The 20,137-nt window shown below is 38.7% G+C and overlaps 1 protein-coding gene across 1 annotated transcript in view; it reads left to right on the top strand.

Annotated features, from left to right (window-relative positions):
* camkk1a (calcium/calmodulin-dependent protein kinase kinase 1, alpha a) overlaps positions 1-20,137 on the top strand; it is a 132,683-nt gene that overhangs the window by 77,676 nt on the left and 34,870 nt on the right. The window contains exons 5-8 of the mRNA XM_084730464.1: positions 8,189-8,240; positions 10,990-11,123; positions 18,844-18,880; positions 19,265-19,286. Of these exons, the coding sequence (XP_084586590.1) occupies positions 8,189-8,240; positions 10,990-11,123; positions 18,844-18,880; positions 19,265-19,286 (245 nt within the window). The remainder of the gene's footprint in view (positions 1-8,188; positions 8,241-10,989; positions 11,124-18,843; positions 18,881-19,264; positions 19,287-20,137) is intronic.

Here is a 20,137-nt window from a genome sequence, read left to right as displayed (position 1 = left end):
CCACTTCTAGACAAACAGGGTCGACCAAACCAAATCATAGTAAGCCTGTGAGCTCTGGAGAAATGAAACCTAAAAAATACATCATTGGTAATAAATTCGTAAATGGTTCAGTTCTTAACAGTAATTAATTGATTAATCATTAACATCCCTGACTGGAAAATGAATGCCATCAAATATTCTCCTTGATGCAACAGTAGTGGAAACAAATGATCATAAACATCTTTTTTTAGTTTTTCTAAAATCTACATCACACTAGGATACAAATCTGACTAAACCTGTTGAGAAATGAGACAGTGTTATCAAAGTGGGCTGCTGTCTGTGCCCTCTCCTCTCCGTGCCTCCAGGCTCTCCAGGCTGAGATGATTGACTGGTAACGCCGCCAAATGAATAATTTGTTCTAAAACAGTGGGCTTCATCAGCCTCACGGGGACTCCATCATCTCCTCTCACAGCTTATCAGCTCCACCATGAAGTTCCTTCTCTTTTTATTTGTCCATCTCGCTTCACTCACTGTTTATCCAAATGTCACCACTTAACAGAGATGAGAAAGGGGCGGGGCCTAAGGAATGTCTCCCTTTAAATGCTCAGTAAGTTCTGCCACTATGGATCTCTGGATCAAAACATGAACAAAAGTTTGATGATGTTGTGAAGTATCGTGGGATCATGGAAGTTCTTTTCGATCCACAAGAGTATTGAGATATTATGTTTTTTTAATACTGTACTGATTCTCAAAAACACTCTGTCGTGGTCCCATGATACATGCAGAGATTCAGGTCAGTGGTTTGTGTCATGTTTAAACCAGAGGAGGCAAAAGTTCACTCGCTCAAAGACCGGTAAAAATAGAAGAACTGTTTCAACTTTCAACTTCTTTACTGCAGTAAAAGTAGAGTCATCTTTTTACTGACTGTTTCCGTGCAAAGCCAACTGAACCTCACCTTTTCTCAGTGGTTGAGTCTCCCTCTCTCTCTTGTTCCGTCGTGTTTTCTTTTGTTTTGTTTTTTAAGCATTTTTCATCTTATTACTTCTTTTACAAATATTTCAAGAAATTAAAGAAAAATGATTTGTTTGTTACTATACTTAGTTTACTGAACATGAAATAATGGGCTTTTATGCTAATAATACTAATATACTATATACTGCACGATGCTAACTTATTTACTTCTGTTCATTTATTGCAACAAGAGGGGTGAAGAACATCTGAGCTGCATTTATTCAAAATATTTGAGTGGTCTTAACAAATCATTTTAATATAACTGTAATCAAAGAGTGCATGTACACTGACTCCAACAATTTAAAATCTATTAACTTCCACCTTTTGAGTTTATTAACTCAAGAAGGTTGTGGCAACTGATTGCCTCAATTTTTTTGGGAGTACTGCTAACTTACTTGGATTTACAGTGAATCATGCTACATATAGTATCGCCAGATTCTTCGCACAACCTTCATGTTAAGTCACATTCACTGACTTCCTTCCTCACTCTCTGGATTATTTGACGTATCCTATTTTTTTTCTTGGAAGTTAAAGCAGCAAGTAGCAGCTATCTCAGAACATCAGGAAACACACCTTCACCTTGAATAAGTAATGGATTTGTTTGTGCGTGAACTTAGTTGGAAACATTTGGGATAATGTAAGTGCACAACACAACAAAATATACAACATGTCCAGCATTTTCAGACATTTTCATACTGAAATGTTACATATTACAGCCTTAAAAAAGAGTTAGAAAAACATATTGTCAACATAAAAACATATTTTCTAGGAGGTAGTGCAAATGGAGCCTCAGAGATTTTCTTTTTGTCAGAATCATCCAGCCTGAAAGCACAGATTCCCGAAAATGAAAAATTTGGATTAAGATTATGCCCAATGCAACTTATTTTTTCTTACTCTTTTATCTGTCCCATCTGCCTCCAGTATTTGCAGACGTACATAAAGCTTTCATGTTTTATGCATCTACATTTAGTTGTCTAGTTTGCATCTTTGTCTCTGATTTGTGTGGAGGCGTTGTCACATTGGATGCTGATTGTTGACACTGATGGAAAATGTTACTTTCCGGGACAGACTGCGGGGTTATGCAGGCTGGCTCAAATGACAGACACATCTGAAACAACAAAGACAGGAAACAGGAGAAGAGCAGATGAGTAATGACGGCACGGACGGGTGATTCTATTTCCTGGCAATCTGAGTTGGTTTCACGCAAAACTGATTGGATTTTTGTGTATGGAGCATCTGCAGCATGAGCCCACGTACAGTGTGTGCAAATATCATCACACACACACACACACACACACAGGTATACATAAACATCATCACACACACACACACACACACACACACAGGTATACATAAACATCATCACACACACACACACACACACACACACACACACACACACACACAGGAAAGATCATGTCTCAATGAGAAGGACTTCTGTGCTCTTACACTGAAGGTGCTGCCTAGAACCTTAAAGGGTTCTTTGGCTTGTCCCCATAGGAGAACTCTTTTTGGTTCCTGTTGCAACCTTTTCTACCCGGAACCCTTTTAGAGAGTTCTACCTAGATCCCACCATCTGTGAAAGATTTCAGCCAGAACCCCCTGTAACTGGTTCTACTGAGAACCCTCCTGTGGTGTAATGGTTCCCCCACGATCCCTCTCAGGGGGTTCTATCCAAAACCTTTCCACCTTCTAAGTGTGCCAACAAAAACACACCCAGGGGGTTCAACTGATAACCGTTTTATAATCCAATGGTTTTATCTAAAACCCATCCAGTGGGTTCTACCGAGAACCATGTTGGTAGAAAGAAGAAAAAGTAGAACAACCCCTTGAGTTGAGGAACGTAACAATATTTGAGGAACTCTTCCTCCCATAAATGATTCTTTGGATGAAAAGGGTTCTTAATGGAGCCCATAGTCCCACAAAGATCCAATGACAAACCCTTTTGTCAAAAGGTTCTATAGAAGCAAATGGCTCTATGAAGAACCTCTGCCCCTCAGAAAGAACGCTTTTGGAACCCTTATTTCTTAACACACGTATGCTTGAATAGTTGATCTGTGTTAACCTGGTTCCCACCTGTATTTTAGTGAATTTAGTGTAAAATTTAGTGTAATTTAGTCAAATCAACTTAATCTTTTCTCTTTAACTGAAGAGAGGTTGTATTTATTCAAGTTTATTCAAATGAACTTTTTTAGTATCTATTTTCAGGAACTTATGAACTTGAAGTAACATGATGAGCTGAATGAGTGTACTGTCAAGAGTTCATTCAACTCATTCAATTAAGTTTCTAAAGACGCCAGATCAGCATATTAGCAGACTCATTTTGTGAGTGTTAAAACTGACTCTTAAAACTGAGAAAAATCTTTAAAATTTGTTTGTAAATAAATTTGTTTGTAATGTTTCTAAATGTGACTGATGAGTTGTTGGTTCAACTTAATATCTTAAACCTATTGAACTTGTTTTGTCAAGCACAACTGAATTACTATCAAGTTTATTTGACTAGAAAAATTTGTTTTGAATCTATTACAAAATTACCTCAACCTGTATTTTAAAATTTAGTCAACTTAAAATTTTAAGGCAGCCCAGGCACTAACTTTTGCAAGTTAAAACAAAAAGGTTTTTCTTATAGTGAAAATCTGGTGGTGAATGTTTGTGAAAAAGAACTGATTTTTTTAAATATAGTTTATGAAGTTGAAGCACTTAATTTGGTTCTCAGCCTTGGCACTGACATCCTGACTGATACATACTGATAAATATTAATGTTGAAAAACCGGCAGTGGTCACTTTTCAGATGAATGAAAACTGACTTGACAACCTCAGGAAAAATAATATGATCACTAACTCTTACCAATCTTATCTTGTCCAAGTGAGTGTTGGAAACCAGGTTATATTGTCCAACACATTAGCAGATTATAGGTCTTTGAATGGAGCATGTGTTTGTTGTGGTCACCTGCGTGGTGTAATTACCATGCTCACGACTACATCAACAGGCACCCAGTTGTGATGCCCGCCAATCAAACATGCCATTTCTCCGCCTCAGGGGGCTGAAGTAAACCTAATTCACGCAGTATTCTCTCCACAGTTTAAAATCATGGAGTGATGAATTTTATAGAGCTCATTATTAGCAGATATTTGCTGTCAGGAACAGCAGCAGTCTTTATTTCTCTTTCATTTGCTCAATAATTACCTCTAAGTATGTCTCCATGTCACTTTCAGGAGAAGTCTGGAGACACCTAAACCTATCACACACACACACACACACACACACACACACACACACACACACACACACACACACACACACACACAGAGAGAGAGCCTTGAAAGTTCACTGTGTGGCAGTTAGTTTGATTAAAGCTGTATGAGCAGTTCCGGAGAAAGACTGTTGATTGTTGAGTCTCATCCTCAGGTCGTCAAACTGACGCTGCCGAGTCACCAAACTGAAGCGTCGCTACTTGACAACTTGTGAATAAGACTCGACAACCAGTTATCTTAGCGACCTGTGATTGGGCAAAGACTCTCATCTTGGATTATGTTTTCTAAAAGTCTGAAAACACAGCTAAGAAGAGGTCCCATTTTCTCTCAGACCTCTTATGCTGAGAGGTTAGTATGGATTTTTTGCCCAGTGATGACAAAAATAAATTGCCTAACCCAGCTTTAATTGCAGATGAATCTGAAATTGTTGGAATCCTTAAGATTTTCATGAAATCAAATTCCATTTGTGATACTATTCTTGGTTATTTTTTTAAAGGTATAATATGCAGCATTTTGCAAAATCAACAACAAAAAAACAGTGTATAGACTCATATAAATATAATGATGTCAGTCATCACTTATAACCCACTAGAAGTGTGTGGTGGTGTCTGTATCTGCAGCAACCCTGCCTTCTGCCTGTATTTCCTTTTAATTCATATTTTTGCCACATTTTGGACGCTTTACCAACCCAGAACATTGGTATTTGTCATTCTGATATCTTTCTGGTGTGTTCACGAACAGCTCAGAAAAATCCTACTTATTGTTCCTTTAAAGCAATAGCAATTCCCTCTATATATAGGCGCTTTCATTGTTGGTGGTGGAGTCTGCCATTCCCACACTGGATTCAGATTGTACAGGATACAGGAATCAATGCAGCATGTGAACCAGTGTTACCATTTCAAATTTGATCTCACTGATATCAGCCTTTCTGTTTGCTGTTCACTCTTCCACAATTGTATTACAGATTTATTAATTAACCATCAGTGCACTACCACATTAAAAGTTTTCAACTGAAACACAGGATGGCTTTTATTGTGAAGCAATGACAGGAATCTCAAATGTATTTGCCTCAAAAAAAAAAAAATGCATCTGCAAAACAAAACATGCTCATTTTAGCCCCTTTATTTTGAATAATTGACTTCTTCATTAATTTTTGTAATTAATTAATTTAAATTAATTTTATGTTGGAGCATTTGTAGCATTTGTTAACTGACTGATTGATTGATGATTATTCTTCAATTATTCTATTCTGATAATCGATCAATCAGTATGAGTAATTTTTTAGGAAAAAAAGTCAGAATTCTCTGATTTCAGCTTCTTAAATGTGATTTATTTATTTATTTATTTATTTATTTATTTATTTATTTATTTTGTGGTGTCCTTACTCCTCTCTGACAGTAAACTGAATGTATTTTGGTTGGGAAACACTGACTAACATTTTTTTTTCTCACATATTAAAATAAACAACTCTCAATACATCTAGGAAATAATGGATGGATTAATTGACTGTGCAGCCCTAAGTAGTTTTGAACCAAACCTAAAATTGTTTTACCTTTAAAAATTTACCTTTATTATAATAATATTGAGGGCCTGTATGTTCATGAAAAGAGGGTCAATATCTAATTTTATTTCTATCTACTTCTATTTTTTATATTTATTTATTTATTTCAGTATATTGTACTTTCCAGCTGTGTATTCCTATATAAAAGTGTGTTTACTTATATTACTACATAATAATGATACATGACCACAAGTCATCTTCTTTTTGCCCTGGGGTCTCGTAGGAGGTGAATGCAGCCTTGATGTCAACACTCAGTAAAGGTTAGCTCACAGCTCTGTGTAACATGTTGGTCTGTCAGTAACCTCACAGAAATCTTCTTCACCTGGAAAGACTTTGTGTCTCCAGTAAAGGCACAGTGGCTCAGTGAGGGAACGATGTGGTCTCCAAAATCATGCTTCATCAACCTTTTTATGTTCCACCTCCTACAAAATAAAGTTGCTGCTGCTGTGCTTTTGGCTGCCTTGGATCAACACGACACATGACTCACGACTACCTTCTCTGCACATTATCAGGAGAACAGAACTCCAGTTATCTTTTGATTGCATCTTTTAAAATCCACAGTTACTGCCATACTTTGTTGAAAAGTGATTCCAAATTTCATATTTGGTAAAATACATTTATGTGATGATGACGCACCTACACCTGCCTACACAGTCAGGATGTAGCTTTTGAGATGGCAGCTATTCACTGGAGCGCCACCATCAATCCCAGGTTGTGTAATGAACTCTGATGTGGTTGACAGTGATAGGAGTGTCTGAGTGCTTTTATGGCGAAACAAACTTTGCAATGAAAAAGCTGCAATAATTCTAAACGTTGCTCGACAATTTTTTAACTGTTTGATGGCGCTGTCTGAGTCATTAACCACCCTCCCACAAGTCCACACAAACACACACACACATACATAAGCAGCACACCATGGAAACTGTGTACAGGGAGGATCTGCTGTCTTGCCAAACCTGGTTTCTGCACAGTCATAGCCATGGCGACCAGGGTTTTAAAAGAAACTAGTGAGCTGCACATCACTGAGCTGTTTGTGGAGCTGAAGTGGTAAAAAAAAAAAAAAAAAGTGTCATCTTAACTTGAGTTAGTGATCAGTGAAATCACATCGACATGCTGACAGCGTGGTCGTTCTGATACTTCAGAGAAATGTCTGACATGCAGTAAATGTAAATTTACTTTCCCTCTTCTTCCTTTGCATAACCAATGTCTTGTAATGAGATGTCATTATGACTTTGAGTTTGTTCCCTCACACACACACACAGACAGTCATCCTTAGAAAATAAAGCGATGGATACTCCTTTAAATGAAAGATACATTTGCCTCAGACATCTCTGTTCAGATCCTCTCCTGACCTTTTTCACAGGATAATTACACAGATAACACAGCCATTAACACCTGAGGGTACAAGTTAGGACTCTGCTGAAGATTCTGTGTCTAGTTACGTCTTCAAGGTGTGAACATTTGCTTTACATCTTAACAAAAGGTGTATTTTAGTTTATTGCTTTGGTCAGGTTTTCTTTTTGCAGTTTACATACATTATTAATCCTTAATTTTTTTATTTAATGAATGGCTCTTTAGGATTCTCTTCACTGATAAAGGGATAGTTGAGATTATTTGATGTGGAGGTACAGTATTCTACCTACAGTAGATGCAGGTAGGTACTCTTCCAGTTAGGAGAAGCAGAGAGGGGCCCCAGCACAGACACTAAGTAATGTACTGAGGTGGACAGGGTTAGCAACTAAAGGTAATTTAGCCATTTAAAAAAGGTTAATGTGAAAAAATAATAATAGCACACCATATTTGTAATATTGTCATCACTTAACCTTGTGTCAGACAGCCTTTTCTGACAGGAAACCACCCTTTCATAAGCCAAGTCTCCAAACCAACCAAACTCCATTGGAAAAATGAGTCATTTACATCGCAGAAAACAAGGGTTGCTGGTCTACCGCTGCCTCAATCTGTGAGTTTGTTTGTTTTAAATGACTGATTTCATCTGTGGAGTTTGGTTGATTTGAAGAGAGCAATATTTGGCCCATATAACAGCCGTTTCCTCTCAGAAAGGGGTGTCTAATGGCAAAGTAAAGCAGTGAAAATATTCAGAATAATAGTGTACATTTAAACTGACTTTTTTCGTGGTGGATCTCTTTAAGTGGCTATAATACCTTTTGCTGCTGACCCTGTCCACAGCTGCTCAGTTTCTGTGCTGGTGCTCCTCTCTGATTCTCCTCACTGGGGTCATGTTGAGCGCCATCTACTGCATGTAATACACTGACTATCACTAACTACCTCATACAACCCTACACCAAATAATCTAAACTACTCCTTTGACAGGAGCTGTATGTGAATGTGTTGTCTGATCAAAATCATTTTCCACTCTCCTAGGCTATGAAGGTGGTGTCCAAGAAGAAGTTGATGAAGCAGTGTGGTTTTCCACGTAAGTCATATTCGATTCTCTTTATTCTGAACTGTTTACTACCAGATAAACCCACTGGACACCTTCCAGGATTGTCTTTAGACCAGCACCCCATGTCTGTTGTTCAGTAGCAGCGCTACATGTTTCTGAGAGTGAGGCCAGGCGGAGACTTACTGTACTTTGAATGACCCACACTCACAGTTCACCGTCTGCATGAGTGTTTGCAAAGGACGTTAACTTGGAAGTAACATAATCACAATGACAAACACTGCTGAAGGTGTGTCATGTTCGGTTTAGTGCCAGTTAATGACAGCATCTGTCAGCAACAGGGGAGGTTAAATAAAATCATCTTTGCTTGACTGCATCTTATCGCAAAAATGATTCATCATGTAAAGGGTTCAACGTAACTGTTCAGATATTATTTATCCCTATGCAAATTGTTTTATTTATTAGCGGTTATCAAATAACAATAAAGGTCAGTTAATTATATTTGTTCTGGGCTACAACTGAGGATTATTTTCTTTGTTGATTAGTTTGCTGATTATTTTCTAGATTGCTTGATTAATCATTTGGTCAAAAAATGTAAAAAAAATTTAAAGTTTCCATCCCAGTTTCTTAAAGTCCAAGGTGATCTGTAAATCTCTTTTTTTGTCAGTCAAAAAGATAAGAGTTTAATATCATAATAAACAGTGAAAAGCAGCAAATCTCCATATTTGAGAGGCTAAAAAGAGCATGTGCTACCATTTTTGCTGGGAAAAAATTACTTAAATGATGAGTCTTGTATGTTGAAAATGGTATGACAATCCCCCGTTTTTCTCCCTTGAGGTGGACTCATCAACCATGTGTGTTGGGTTGGAAGCAAAACAATGTTTGATTGTTTTTTAACTTTCCTGATCTGGATTTACCAGACTTGAGCCAGTTTAAGAACTGTGACAGCATGACAAATACCAAGACATATAAACTGCTGAAAAATTAGTAAAAGTTGTTGATAATGTATTGGAAAAATCTTAAAGGCTGAAACTCTTTTGTATTTTTATTCTGTTTTGGAAAAAATGCTTTCTATTTGAGGTCAGATGGGAAAGAGTGCAAAGCTCCATTTTATCTGTTTTAGACCATGGTGATGTGATTTACATTAGATAAAATAAGATAAGATAGAACTTTTATAATATAGCTTGATAATAATGAAAGATAGTAAAAGTAATATTGCACAGTGAATAAAAACATGACAATAAACGTAATAGAAAAAATGATATTGCAGATATAACCCGTGTATTGAATATTGCACGTTAAAGAACATTCTTTAGTCCCTCATATTGAAAAGTAGTATTGCACACAGTTTTAAAAGTTGCAAATTAAGCATAATAGAAAAATACTATTGCACATGATGGCATGATGATGATAAGTAATATTTTACATTATATTAAAATTACATAAAAACTTTATTTATTTATATAGCACCTTTAAAAACTGAGTTTACAAAGTGCTTTGACAGACAAAGCAAAAGAGCAGGATACCCCAGAGGCAAAATAACAACAGAAGGCAACACAATGAGGCCAAACTGGAGTGAGAAAAAATTAAGACACAAACAGAAGACACTAAAACATAGCAAAAATAATACAAAACAGTAAAAGAGATCTGAACAGGAAAACAAGACAAACATGACAATAAGAATAAATAAAAATAGAGTGAGGGGATGTTGTCTAGTCGATATAAATAAATAAAAGGAATGAAATAAAGACAACAATTCCAAAAATGCTGTGGGAGCCAGTGGAGGGAAGACAGGACTGTGGTGATGAGACGCCGTCTGTTAAAACCAGCGAGAAGCGATGTGAGATGTGAGAGTGATTTTTGGTTAATGCCAGAGAGGAGTGAATTACAATAATCGAGTCTGGAGAATATGAATGTGTGGATATCTATGCATTTGTAACAAGTGCAGACTCACACATTCACCAGTCCATTTTATATGAATCTTTAGGATGGTCTTCTCTGTACCAAAGGAGAAAATATACATGTTGCAGTTTATAGCCAAGACACTGTCAGGTAAATTACCTGCTTTTATGTCCAACCTTTTATCCCATCACACCAGCAACTATAGCACAAGTTCTACCATTCAGAGTCTTTTAAATGTCTCCAGGGTGAACTCAGAGCACAGATACAACTGCTTTTTTTTGCACTCTGAGCGTGGAATGAGCTACCATTACCTTAGAAACACTCCCGTCTTTGAATACCTTTAAAGGTCTCTTACAAACTGCCCTGAAGGAAACATGTTGCTGTTTTACATAATCCTTCCTGGAATGTGAGATGGATATCACTGGTATGACCTGTATGAGTCCATACCAAGGATTTTTTTCTTTTGCTATTTCCTTTTTGTTGTTTTTATGTAGTAATACATGTGAAACTGCACGTGCTGCTGTCTTGACAAGGACCTGCAGGAACAGATCTATTATCTCAATGGAACCTTCCTGGCTAAATAAAGGATAAATAGAATAAATTAATAAGTTATTTCATAGAGGAAGAAAGAGGAACAGCACTTACAAAACTCTCCAACATGATAGACATACTATGAGGAGATTGTAGAGGGCTGACAATGAACATGTAACTTAATAAAAGCAACTTCTGCAGCAGTGTTGGTTAATTTGAATGTAAGATTTCTTTTTCTTGAAGTGAAGTTTTAAGATCAAGTTGTGTTTTTCTTACTGTAATTTCCTTTTTGCTCTGGAGAGAATAGGTCTGACTCTTGTTTAGAAAGGTTGTGTGTGTTTGTCTGCAGGTCGCCCACCTCCAAGAGGACCCAAGGCAGCCCAAGGAGAGCAGCCCAAAATCTTAGGGCCCCTGGAGAGGGTCTACCAGGAGATTGCCATCCTCAAAAAACTGGACCATGTCAACATTGTCAAACTGGTGGAGGTGAGAGCATCACGATCTTTGGTTGTTGTTGAATCCAAGCAGTAAATAGTTATTGTGTTTGCATTCAGAGACTAACCAGTGCATCAGTCCTATTAGGTAGAATATTATTCCCTTATTTTTCTCATATTTTCTTAAACTGTCTTAACTTAATGAGACACTATTGTGGGTTATTTCAATAAGCCTTTTACACTGAAAAAGTTCGAACATAAGAACTTCAGAAGGATGTTAGACACCCTGAGAGCAGTGATCCATCAACATGTAACCAAAGATCTGAGGCTGATTCTTCTCAGAGTGATCCCTACAAATACTCCTCAGGGCTGTCATCAAAAGTATCACAATTAGATGGTTGAATCCCAAACTTCCAACATACAACATTTGGATGAAAAAACTATGGGAACAGTATGAGATAGAATAAATCACATAATGTATGCATTAACATTGAAAAGACCAAAATTATAAAGGTGGAGTCCTGTAATGAGTTTTTATCTATATTTTTATCTATTTGCATTTTTTCTTTTCTTTCTCTTTTTATTTATTTGTCATTATTATTGGCATCTACCATTTCCTTTCTCTTTCCTCGTCTGTTTGAATCTCAGGTTCATCTTACTGCACTTGAACATTTCACTGTACTTGTCTTAAACCTGGATAGATGTTACAGCATGGACGGTATAGACAATGATCAAAGTGACATTATGTAAAAAGCGTACTGCTTGTACAGGATGCTGAAGTTGAAATAAAAGCTGTAGCTCAGCCTGGTAGCAGAGCACCACAGATGGTATTGTCAGACAGTCAGCCCACCACTGAAATATGTCATCCAGTGCTGGATGGTATGTTAAAGGCTGGAGCCTTTGGAAAATGTAACTGGTTTGAGTTGGCACATACAGATATGATTTTGGTGAAAGAATCTGGGCAGTAGAGGTCCATGAATATTTTACAACAAATGGGAATTAACATGTCATCTAAACAATTCAGCTATTTGCTGTAGCCCTTTAATTCACAAGCATGCACTCTTATACCTGGCTTCATAGATGATCGGAGAAAGAGCTCCTTTTGCATGTAGGGAGCTTACTGCATATGAAATACATTGTTGCATATGTCTGTAAATTACTTAACATTACTGTTTGGTAATTGTGCAAGTGTGCAATTATGAGTCAATTAACAGCAGCCATAACTGCTGAATGAAAACACTATGAAACATGAATACAACTTAAATTATGTTCATTTATGCACTCACAGCTGTCCAGACTTTCCTCTTCAGCTCTGCATGTTGACATGTCAGGCCAACTCACACAGACAGTCATTGTTTTTATCTGGTGGCATCATCAGGTCAGTGTTCTTCTGTGTCCAGTACTTTGGTTTACGAACAAGTACCCAGTCAGTATTTTTCTTTTGAAAAGAGGTTTAAAAAATGACCGTAGTCTCCAGTGAAAAGACATTCAGAATTGGTTTAAAAGTGAACATTTTTTGGGGTGGCCCTGTGGCTCAGTTGGTGGAGTGTCCGCCCCATGTGTGGAGGCTGTTGGTCCTCTGCAGTGGCGGCTGGTTCGACTCCTGCCTGCAGCCCTTTGCTGCATGTTGCCCCCCCTCTTTACCCTGTAAAGAAGATAAAATCCTGAAGACGTTGATCCATAGTTCACATTGAAGCCATATGTGCCAATAATCGTCACTTTGGACCCTCACTAAAACACTACATCTAAATTTGCATTTAAAACCAGACACAGAATTCAATCCCCAGCTGCCCCTCTCATCCACCACTGCTTTTTGTTCATTTCAACGTCTTTATTGCTCTTTACAGTATGTCCTGCTGCATTTAGAACTGACTGTGCTTCAGGCTACAGCAAAGAGCTGTATGCTTACATTAAAATGAAAATTCAGTCATTATCTACTCATCTTCATGTAAATTAAAGGTGGGGTTTATTTTGTTAGTCCACAAAACACTGCTGGAGTTTCTCAGGAAAACAGCTGGAACTGGAAAGAAACCATGAAATGCCTCCATACTGCTCATCTGGTGTAACCTAAGGCTCCTGAAGTGTTTCTCTGATAATAGCATGTGGACATCAACAAAAGGTTTAAAACTGTGGTCAGGATGATCCTGATCTTCAGATAACCTTCCTTGCTTTGTATTTATGTGATTTCAGTTTATGTCAGAGCGAAATGTGGATAAAATCTCGTGCTGCCAGGAAACATGAGGGGGAAATGAGATTGGAGGTTCTGCCCTCCAACACATCCATCACACTTCTGTCACTGGACCTTTATGATGTTTAGGCGACGTGTTCAGGAAGAACAAAGCTCCAACTCTGTAAATGCATTCTAAGCAGCGCTCTCAGAGTGACTTGGGGAATTTTAAAGATGGATAGCTTTCAGTTTCTACAGAGGCGGTTGTTTATGAAAAATGATCACCGCTTTTGAAGACGTGACTCGAGATGCCCGCTGCTCCCTTGCGATATCATCAGAGTGTTTTTCAATCTGGGCCAGATGGCGGGGGCACTGGCGGCGTGGTCGGGAGTTAAGCTCAGGGAGTCAGTCAGTGGGAAAGCTGTCTGGCTTGTAGAGTGTGCCAGAAATATAAAGGAGTTTTTAAGTAAAAGCCGAGTACTTCTGCTCCTCTGCTCGCTCCAGCAGTGAAGACACACACACAGACACACACACCACTCTCCTCCCTTATTTGTTCACCTCACTCTCTCACACTCAGTGGGAAAACCTGCTGTCCTCCTCTCCATCGCTCCCTGTCCATCCATTTAAAATGGGCTGTGCTCGGGTCAGGATCACATTCATTACGGCGTTCCAACCGATTCCTGTGAGACTGCAGTCCAGTCCATCTAATTATGAAGAGACTTTTTCTCTCGTTTTGAAGCACTAAAGCAGACACAGAGTGGAGCAGATTAAAACTGATGAAAGTGATCTGGTCATTTGTCACAGATGGTTGGGAAGAGAAAGTAAAACCGGCCCCGCTCTCACCAAGGAATGCTCTTGTTATGAGAGAAGACAAGCTCATTTCCACATGAACCAAGGCAGCCTTTAAATGCGTCTTAGTCAACAGCTATTGATAAAATTACAAGGCTGCTAATGGTTTTCACTTTGCACACAGCAGCTCATTTACTGTTTATAGCTTTTTACACAAAGAGAGAAAACAATGTGAATAAGAGCAGTATTTAATAAAGCAAACATGTTCAACAGTATGAGCAAACATTCACCTCCTGACTGTCTCATGGCCTGTCAAAGTGGACATGAGTAAACAGTGTTCCTGTTGCTTTAGAGGTCCTTGTTTTCCCAGTAATGTGTGCACTGTGTGGTGCTTGACCAGGATGTTGTATTTAAACAGATGCTCTAGATCAGGGAAGCACTTAAACACTGCCTGAAAAGTTGAGCCTGTCGAGGCCCAGTGCTGACAAAATTCTGTCTGAAACCGACCCAAACCCGACCCTCATTAGCATATTACAGCCCAACATTTTTCTTAACAAGCTTCCCTCTATGCACCTAACAGTAGTTTTCAGTGACAGGGACAGTACATGCAGTGAACTGGATTTGGCAAAAACTAAATTGGGGAGAAAAATTAAAATAAATAAATAAATATAGCACAGCCCAAACCTGATGTGAGCCCGTAAAGTATGTGAGATCCATCCGGTCCCGTTGGGTTCGGGCACAGATCTCAAGCTCTAGATCAGGGGTCTGCAGCCATAATGATCAAGAGAGATATTTTTGGGGAAAAAATCTCTGCAACTATTAATCTCCTTTTCCGTTTCCTTTTTAAAATTTGGCTCCATAGCCAACTTATAGAGACTCAAGTCTAGCTACTCTCAAAGTTCCAGGAAAAGGCACCAAGCTGTAGCTGTACGCTCATTTTAGTTGACAAAATATTTAAACTGTTTGGGGGTGTATAGGCAAAATCACACCAGAAGGCCAACACAATGAGGCCAAACTGGAGTGAGAAAAAATTAAGCTGAAACTGAACTTAAACTAAGACACAAACAAAGACACTAAAACATAGCAAAAATAAGACAAAATGGTAAAAGAGATTAGAACAGGTGCCATGATTTCCCCTTGTTCAAAAATAAACAAAAAATGAAAGTGCCACATTGCAAAGTTTCCCAATCCTCGTCCTCAGGACCACCTTAGGGCCCACTGCCCTGCATGTTTCAGGTGTTTCCCTGCTCCAACACACCTGATTCAAATGAACAGGTCGATATCAGGCTTCAGTAGAGGCTGGATGACTACATGACCATCTGAATCTGGTGTGTTGGAGCAGGGAAACACCTAAAATATGCAGAGCAGTGGGCCCCGAGGACCAGGATAGGGGAAACTGCCTTATCTGATGTCCCTATGCTAGATGAATCATGATAAAGTGCCCTCCAGGGAGAAAATGCAATGCAGTGCCATATAGGCTGCCCTAAATACTTAACTTTAAATGGTCCCTGTGTGGTTCCCTGTGTGTTTTATTACACAGATGCAGTATTTGTTGTACTTCAAGTTAGATAATGGAACAGTTTTAATCCAAACCAGGGATTAGAACTATTTCACCATAAATGCATCACGACTTTATGCGCACTGATGCCCCACAGCATACAAACTGGTGCCCTTTTTATTCCACCGCTGCCGGGAAGAGGACACAGCAGCTGCCTGCCAAACCCACATACAGCAACCCCTCATGATCGCATTTCCTACAAGAAAACACATCTGATAATATTAAGTCAGCATCAGCAACATTTAGTTTTCTTATAAATTGCTTTAAGTTGTTCCAGTGTGTTTGTGCGCAGCACAGACCTGCGGTTCTTTAATCTGTGCTGGAGGGAGCCCTGCTAAAACTGGCTAACGTCAACTTCAGCTGCAGATGCCTGTCTGACATCCAGGCCGTCGGGTCTGGGGAGGCAGTCATTTCTTGCAAAAATCTCCCAAGTAAAATGACAAAATACATAGTGATGTTTCATGATGTTGAGCTTTATTCCAAGAACACAGGCACCAGGTCAGACAAACTATTTGATATCCACTGGTTGCAAGTGGAGCATAATAAAGGTGTGTGTCTGCATCTTTACTTCCAGAACTCTACTTACTTTATGTACTTTGGATTTTATCACAACCAAACCAGAACTAAAGCGTTTTGATTTGATTAAAAGTGCTTAAGATAACTTCCAAGCAATGTACATAAAGTAAATTTAAGAACGGAAAGATGAGCACATGCATTTTAATGAGCTCATAAGAGACTTTTTGAAACATTTTACTCATCATTGTCTCTTCATCTCCTCTTCTTTCATCTATGTACCTGGTGTTCTGAAAATTCAAGGACAGACATGTAAACCGAATAATTTGGTTGAAATTTGTCTTCTAATTTAAAACAGAACAAATCGTTATGATTTTGATTTTGTCAGTATTCACAAATTATTTAGTGGAACTCACACCATTTAAATAAACCATTTGCTGTACATGATGTTCTCAAGAAGTAGAATGTGTGTGTTCAGTGATGCATGGAGTGAGGGACAGTAGGAGAACAATATGAAGCAATAAAGTCTATCATGTTATCAGCAAGAACTTTAACGTAGTTTCAACCCTGGTGATGTCACAGTGATGTAGTCGGTGTTGAGGAAGAACTACAGGCTATTTCAGCTTTAATTTGTAGTCTTGTCCTCTGGGCTGAAGGCTAGGGTGAATAATACATGGCGACATGTGTGTGGGTGACAGAAGCTCCTGTGCAATGCAGCCTGGTACATGTAGGCACTGCCAGCATGACTCCTTGAACAGGAGAACTCAGCTTTCTCAAATGTAGATCAACTCTGACTGGACACCCACTTGAGAAGTGACAATTTTCCCCCTTTAACCTGAGGCAGATTCTTTGTATTTGTGAAAACACGCAGCCTGCATTACCCACAATTCAGCTTTACCACAGATAGTTGAGTCAGAGATCTGAGTGTGTTACGCTCGTAGCGGTGACTGTAGTCTGGTCAGAGGTCTGGCTCCAAAGCCCTCACATTTTTTTTTTTTTTTTTCAAACTTGTCATCTTCAGCCCCAACTTGTGCTGACTCAAATGACATCACTGAAGGCTCCCTGTGGAGCTGCAAAAGGCTTCATACAACTTGTTTTCACATGCACAAGTACTCTCTCCAGGCCCTGTAAACACACTTTGAGATTCCTCACTCTTGAAAATGTGTTTTTCTCATTTTTATGTCTCCTAAAGTGTCCAACCTTGACTATACCAACTTGAATCTGTGAAAAGTTTGTCACCAGAGAGGTGTTCTTACATAAACATTCAAATGTACTTGGGGCAAGCTAGATTTGGTACATAATAAATTTTAAAGCCAATATGCAAATGCAGGAAAAGAAAGGGGACACCTCCAGCACAGATTGGACTCATCAGTACAGACAGTGAAAGTTAGCATTAGCTGAGTCAGTCACTGCCATTTACAAGCTAACAAACAACATAACACATCAAAAATACAAACTACACTACCCATTCTGATACAGCTGCCTCAAACATGTATTGCTGAATCTCTTTGATGTTTCCTCCAATGCTAGTGCTAATGCTAACCAAACTGACTGCTTTTTCAACCTAATGTATTGGTGGGCGGGGCCAGATCTACTATTTCTCAATGAAGGAGAAAGAATATGATTTCCAGCCACTTTCAGAGTTTTTCTTTTTTCTTTTTTTCCTGTCTTTATGTAGAGAATATCCATGTTATACTGAAGAATAATGATAGCATGATGTGAGACTTTGTCAAAATCTAGTTGGTTTGTTTTTGGGGTGTTTAAAGCATACAGAATTATAAGAATAGAAAATACTAAGTATGTAAAATTATATACATTCTACTACAATATATAAAAGAGATAATATAACAATTACAAGAGGTGTGTAAAGGTGCATGTGCCTTATCTACAGTATGCAACAACAATATATGGAAAATAAACAATGAGTAGAAATACATGAATGGCTGTAAAATTCTGTACAAAAAATGTGCCACAAGCTACAATCATATATAACAATGTAATAACAGTAATGGTGTAATAACAATGTATTGCACATGGGTTTATTGTAAATTCAAGTCACTATTGCACATGTGAATTATTGCATATTAAGTTATTGTATGACAGTCAGTAGTGCACAGCTATGAAGTTAAAAAATTATTAGTTATTGGTTATCAATGATTAACTTAAAGTATAAATTGGGAATAAATAACGGGGTTATAGTTGTTGTTTTTTGGGAGCTTGTTTGTTTTCTTCATCTTAGTAGTAGTGGTGTCCTTTAATTAATTAATATGAATTCTAGACATTGAACAAAGAACTAGAAGAACTGGGGCTAAAGGGGGCCCTGCAGCTCACTTCAGCCCCAGGGTCCTGTAGCAGGTTAATCCAGCCATGAACTGTCATCTTTTGAATTTGCACAAACCGTCCAAAGCTGGTGTTTTAAATTACAGCTCCTGCTAGTGTCTTAACTGTTGAGAATTACAAGCCGCTTTCATGAGAACAAAGTGGAGGCAAAAGGTAATTTTCAACCAATTTTTAAGGTATCAAGGCTGCTGTCATCATTATGCCCTTTCATAACTCTGCTCAGGCCTTTGTAAGGAAAAAAGGACTCGGTCCTGAATGCAAACTGTCAGCTCTCTAAATGTACCGAAGGAGAAGTGTTCCATGTTAATTTTAATATTTTTCATGCCCACCTGTACCGCCAGTGCAGAACCTTGATGTTTTCAAACTGGAAAGTCTTCATTCATTCTGATTATGTTAATGTTGCAGGTGCTGGACGATCCAGCGGAGGACAACCTTCACATGGGTACGCACACCATATTTTCTCTGTCCAAATCTTTTACTCTATTTTTGCCTGCTCTCAGCCTCTGGGGCTCGGCACATATGCCACCAACAAGTGTTGGTACTGTATAAGATATTCATAATTCAGACCGGCCCTTGCTTTCCTCCACATCACCTCAGGGTTCACACACATTATGCAGAGATCTTCCATCAGCAGTGCCAGGTCACAGTCAGTGTGACACGTCAAACCCTCCGTGGGCTTAATGTGCCACGTTCAGCTAATTTAATGTAACTGGATAATGTGATGCTGGGGTGTTGGAGCAGTGGTCAGCCCCAGCTGGATGAATGAATGAATGAATGAATGAATAAATTGTGTTCCTATTTCCTTCTCCCTCCTCTTTCCTGACAGTGTTTGAGCTGATGCGTAAGGGGTGAGTAGAGAACATGTCCTTTTTTTTAATAATTTAAAGCCCTTCTGCTCCTCCACCTTCACCTCCTCATTTCTCCATCCCTCCATCCCTCCGCTCCATCCATTCCTGCCTCCATCTCTGCAGTGTTCTCCTTCATTACTCTGAGCTGACACAGTGCGGGTGTTTGCTCCATCCCAGTCTTCAAAAGGATTCATAATGTTCTTAGGTTTTCACAGTTATTACTGGTGGCAGCCGGCCGTGTAAATGTTTCACGTCCCAATGCATGAGCTGTTCCTTCCTACACCACTAAAAAATTTGCAATGATCAAATGATCTGAGACCTTTTGTTATTATAAGCGGCTGGAGGTGGGAGGGAGTAGCTGGCATCATTTCACATATATGCATTAATAAGTGATGTTATTTTAATAAGAAGATATGCTCTGTTTGTTAGCTTTCTCATAATGAGCGGAAGTGTTCACTCACTTGTTTCCCCTGGCAGGAAGATGATAGACAGACGAGTTGATAAAATCAGCTGCTTCTAACAGAGCTAAAACTTTTTATAGTACTTCTTTCTCACAATACTTCTATTCCAACTGACTGCACCACTTCTGACTTCTTTGTACAACTAATGGTAGAGTGATTAAAAAGTGTTATTAATAGCAGCAGTATGACCACTTTTGCTTTTACTGTGGGTGCTTTTCATTACGTTGAATTCTGCCTCCTCGTCTCCTCTCTCCTCTGTCAACCCGGAAGGAGACAAGGAGAGAGGAGAGGGGAGGGTTCTGGAGGAGCTCAGAGCGAGGATACATCAGCAGTCTTTTATCAAGAGGACTGATGTTGATTGCACAGTTTTGGTGATTGTCATCCTGCATC

This window comes from Lutjanus erythropterus, chromosome 11 (assembly GCF_056507025.1).
Source record: "Lutjanus erythropterus isolate fLutEry1 chromosome 11, fLutEry1.hap2, whole genome shotgun sequence".
Lineage (NCBI taxonomy): Eukaryota > Metazoa > Chordata > Actinopteri > Lutjaniformes > Lutjanidae > Lutjanus > Lutjanus erythropterus.
The sequence above is the reverse complement of the archived record's forward strand: the minus strand, read 5'-3'. Positions and strand labels throughout refer to the sequence as shown.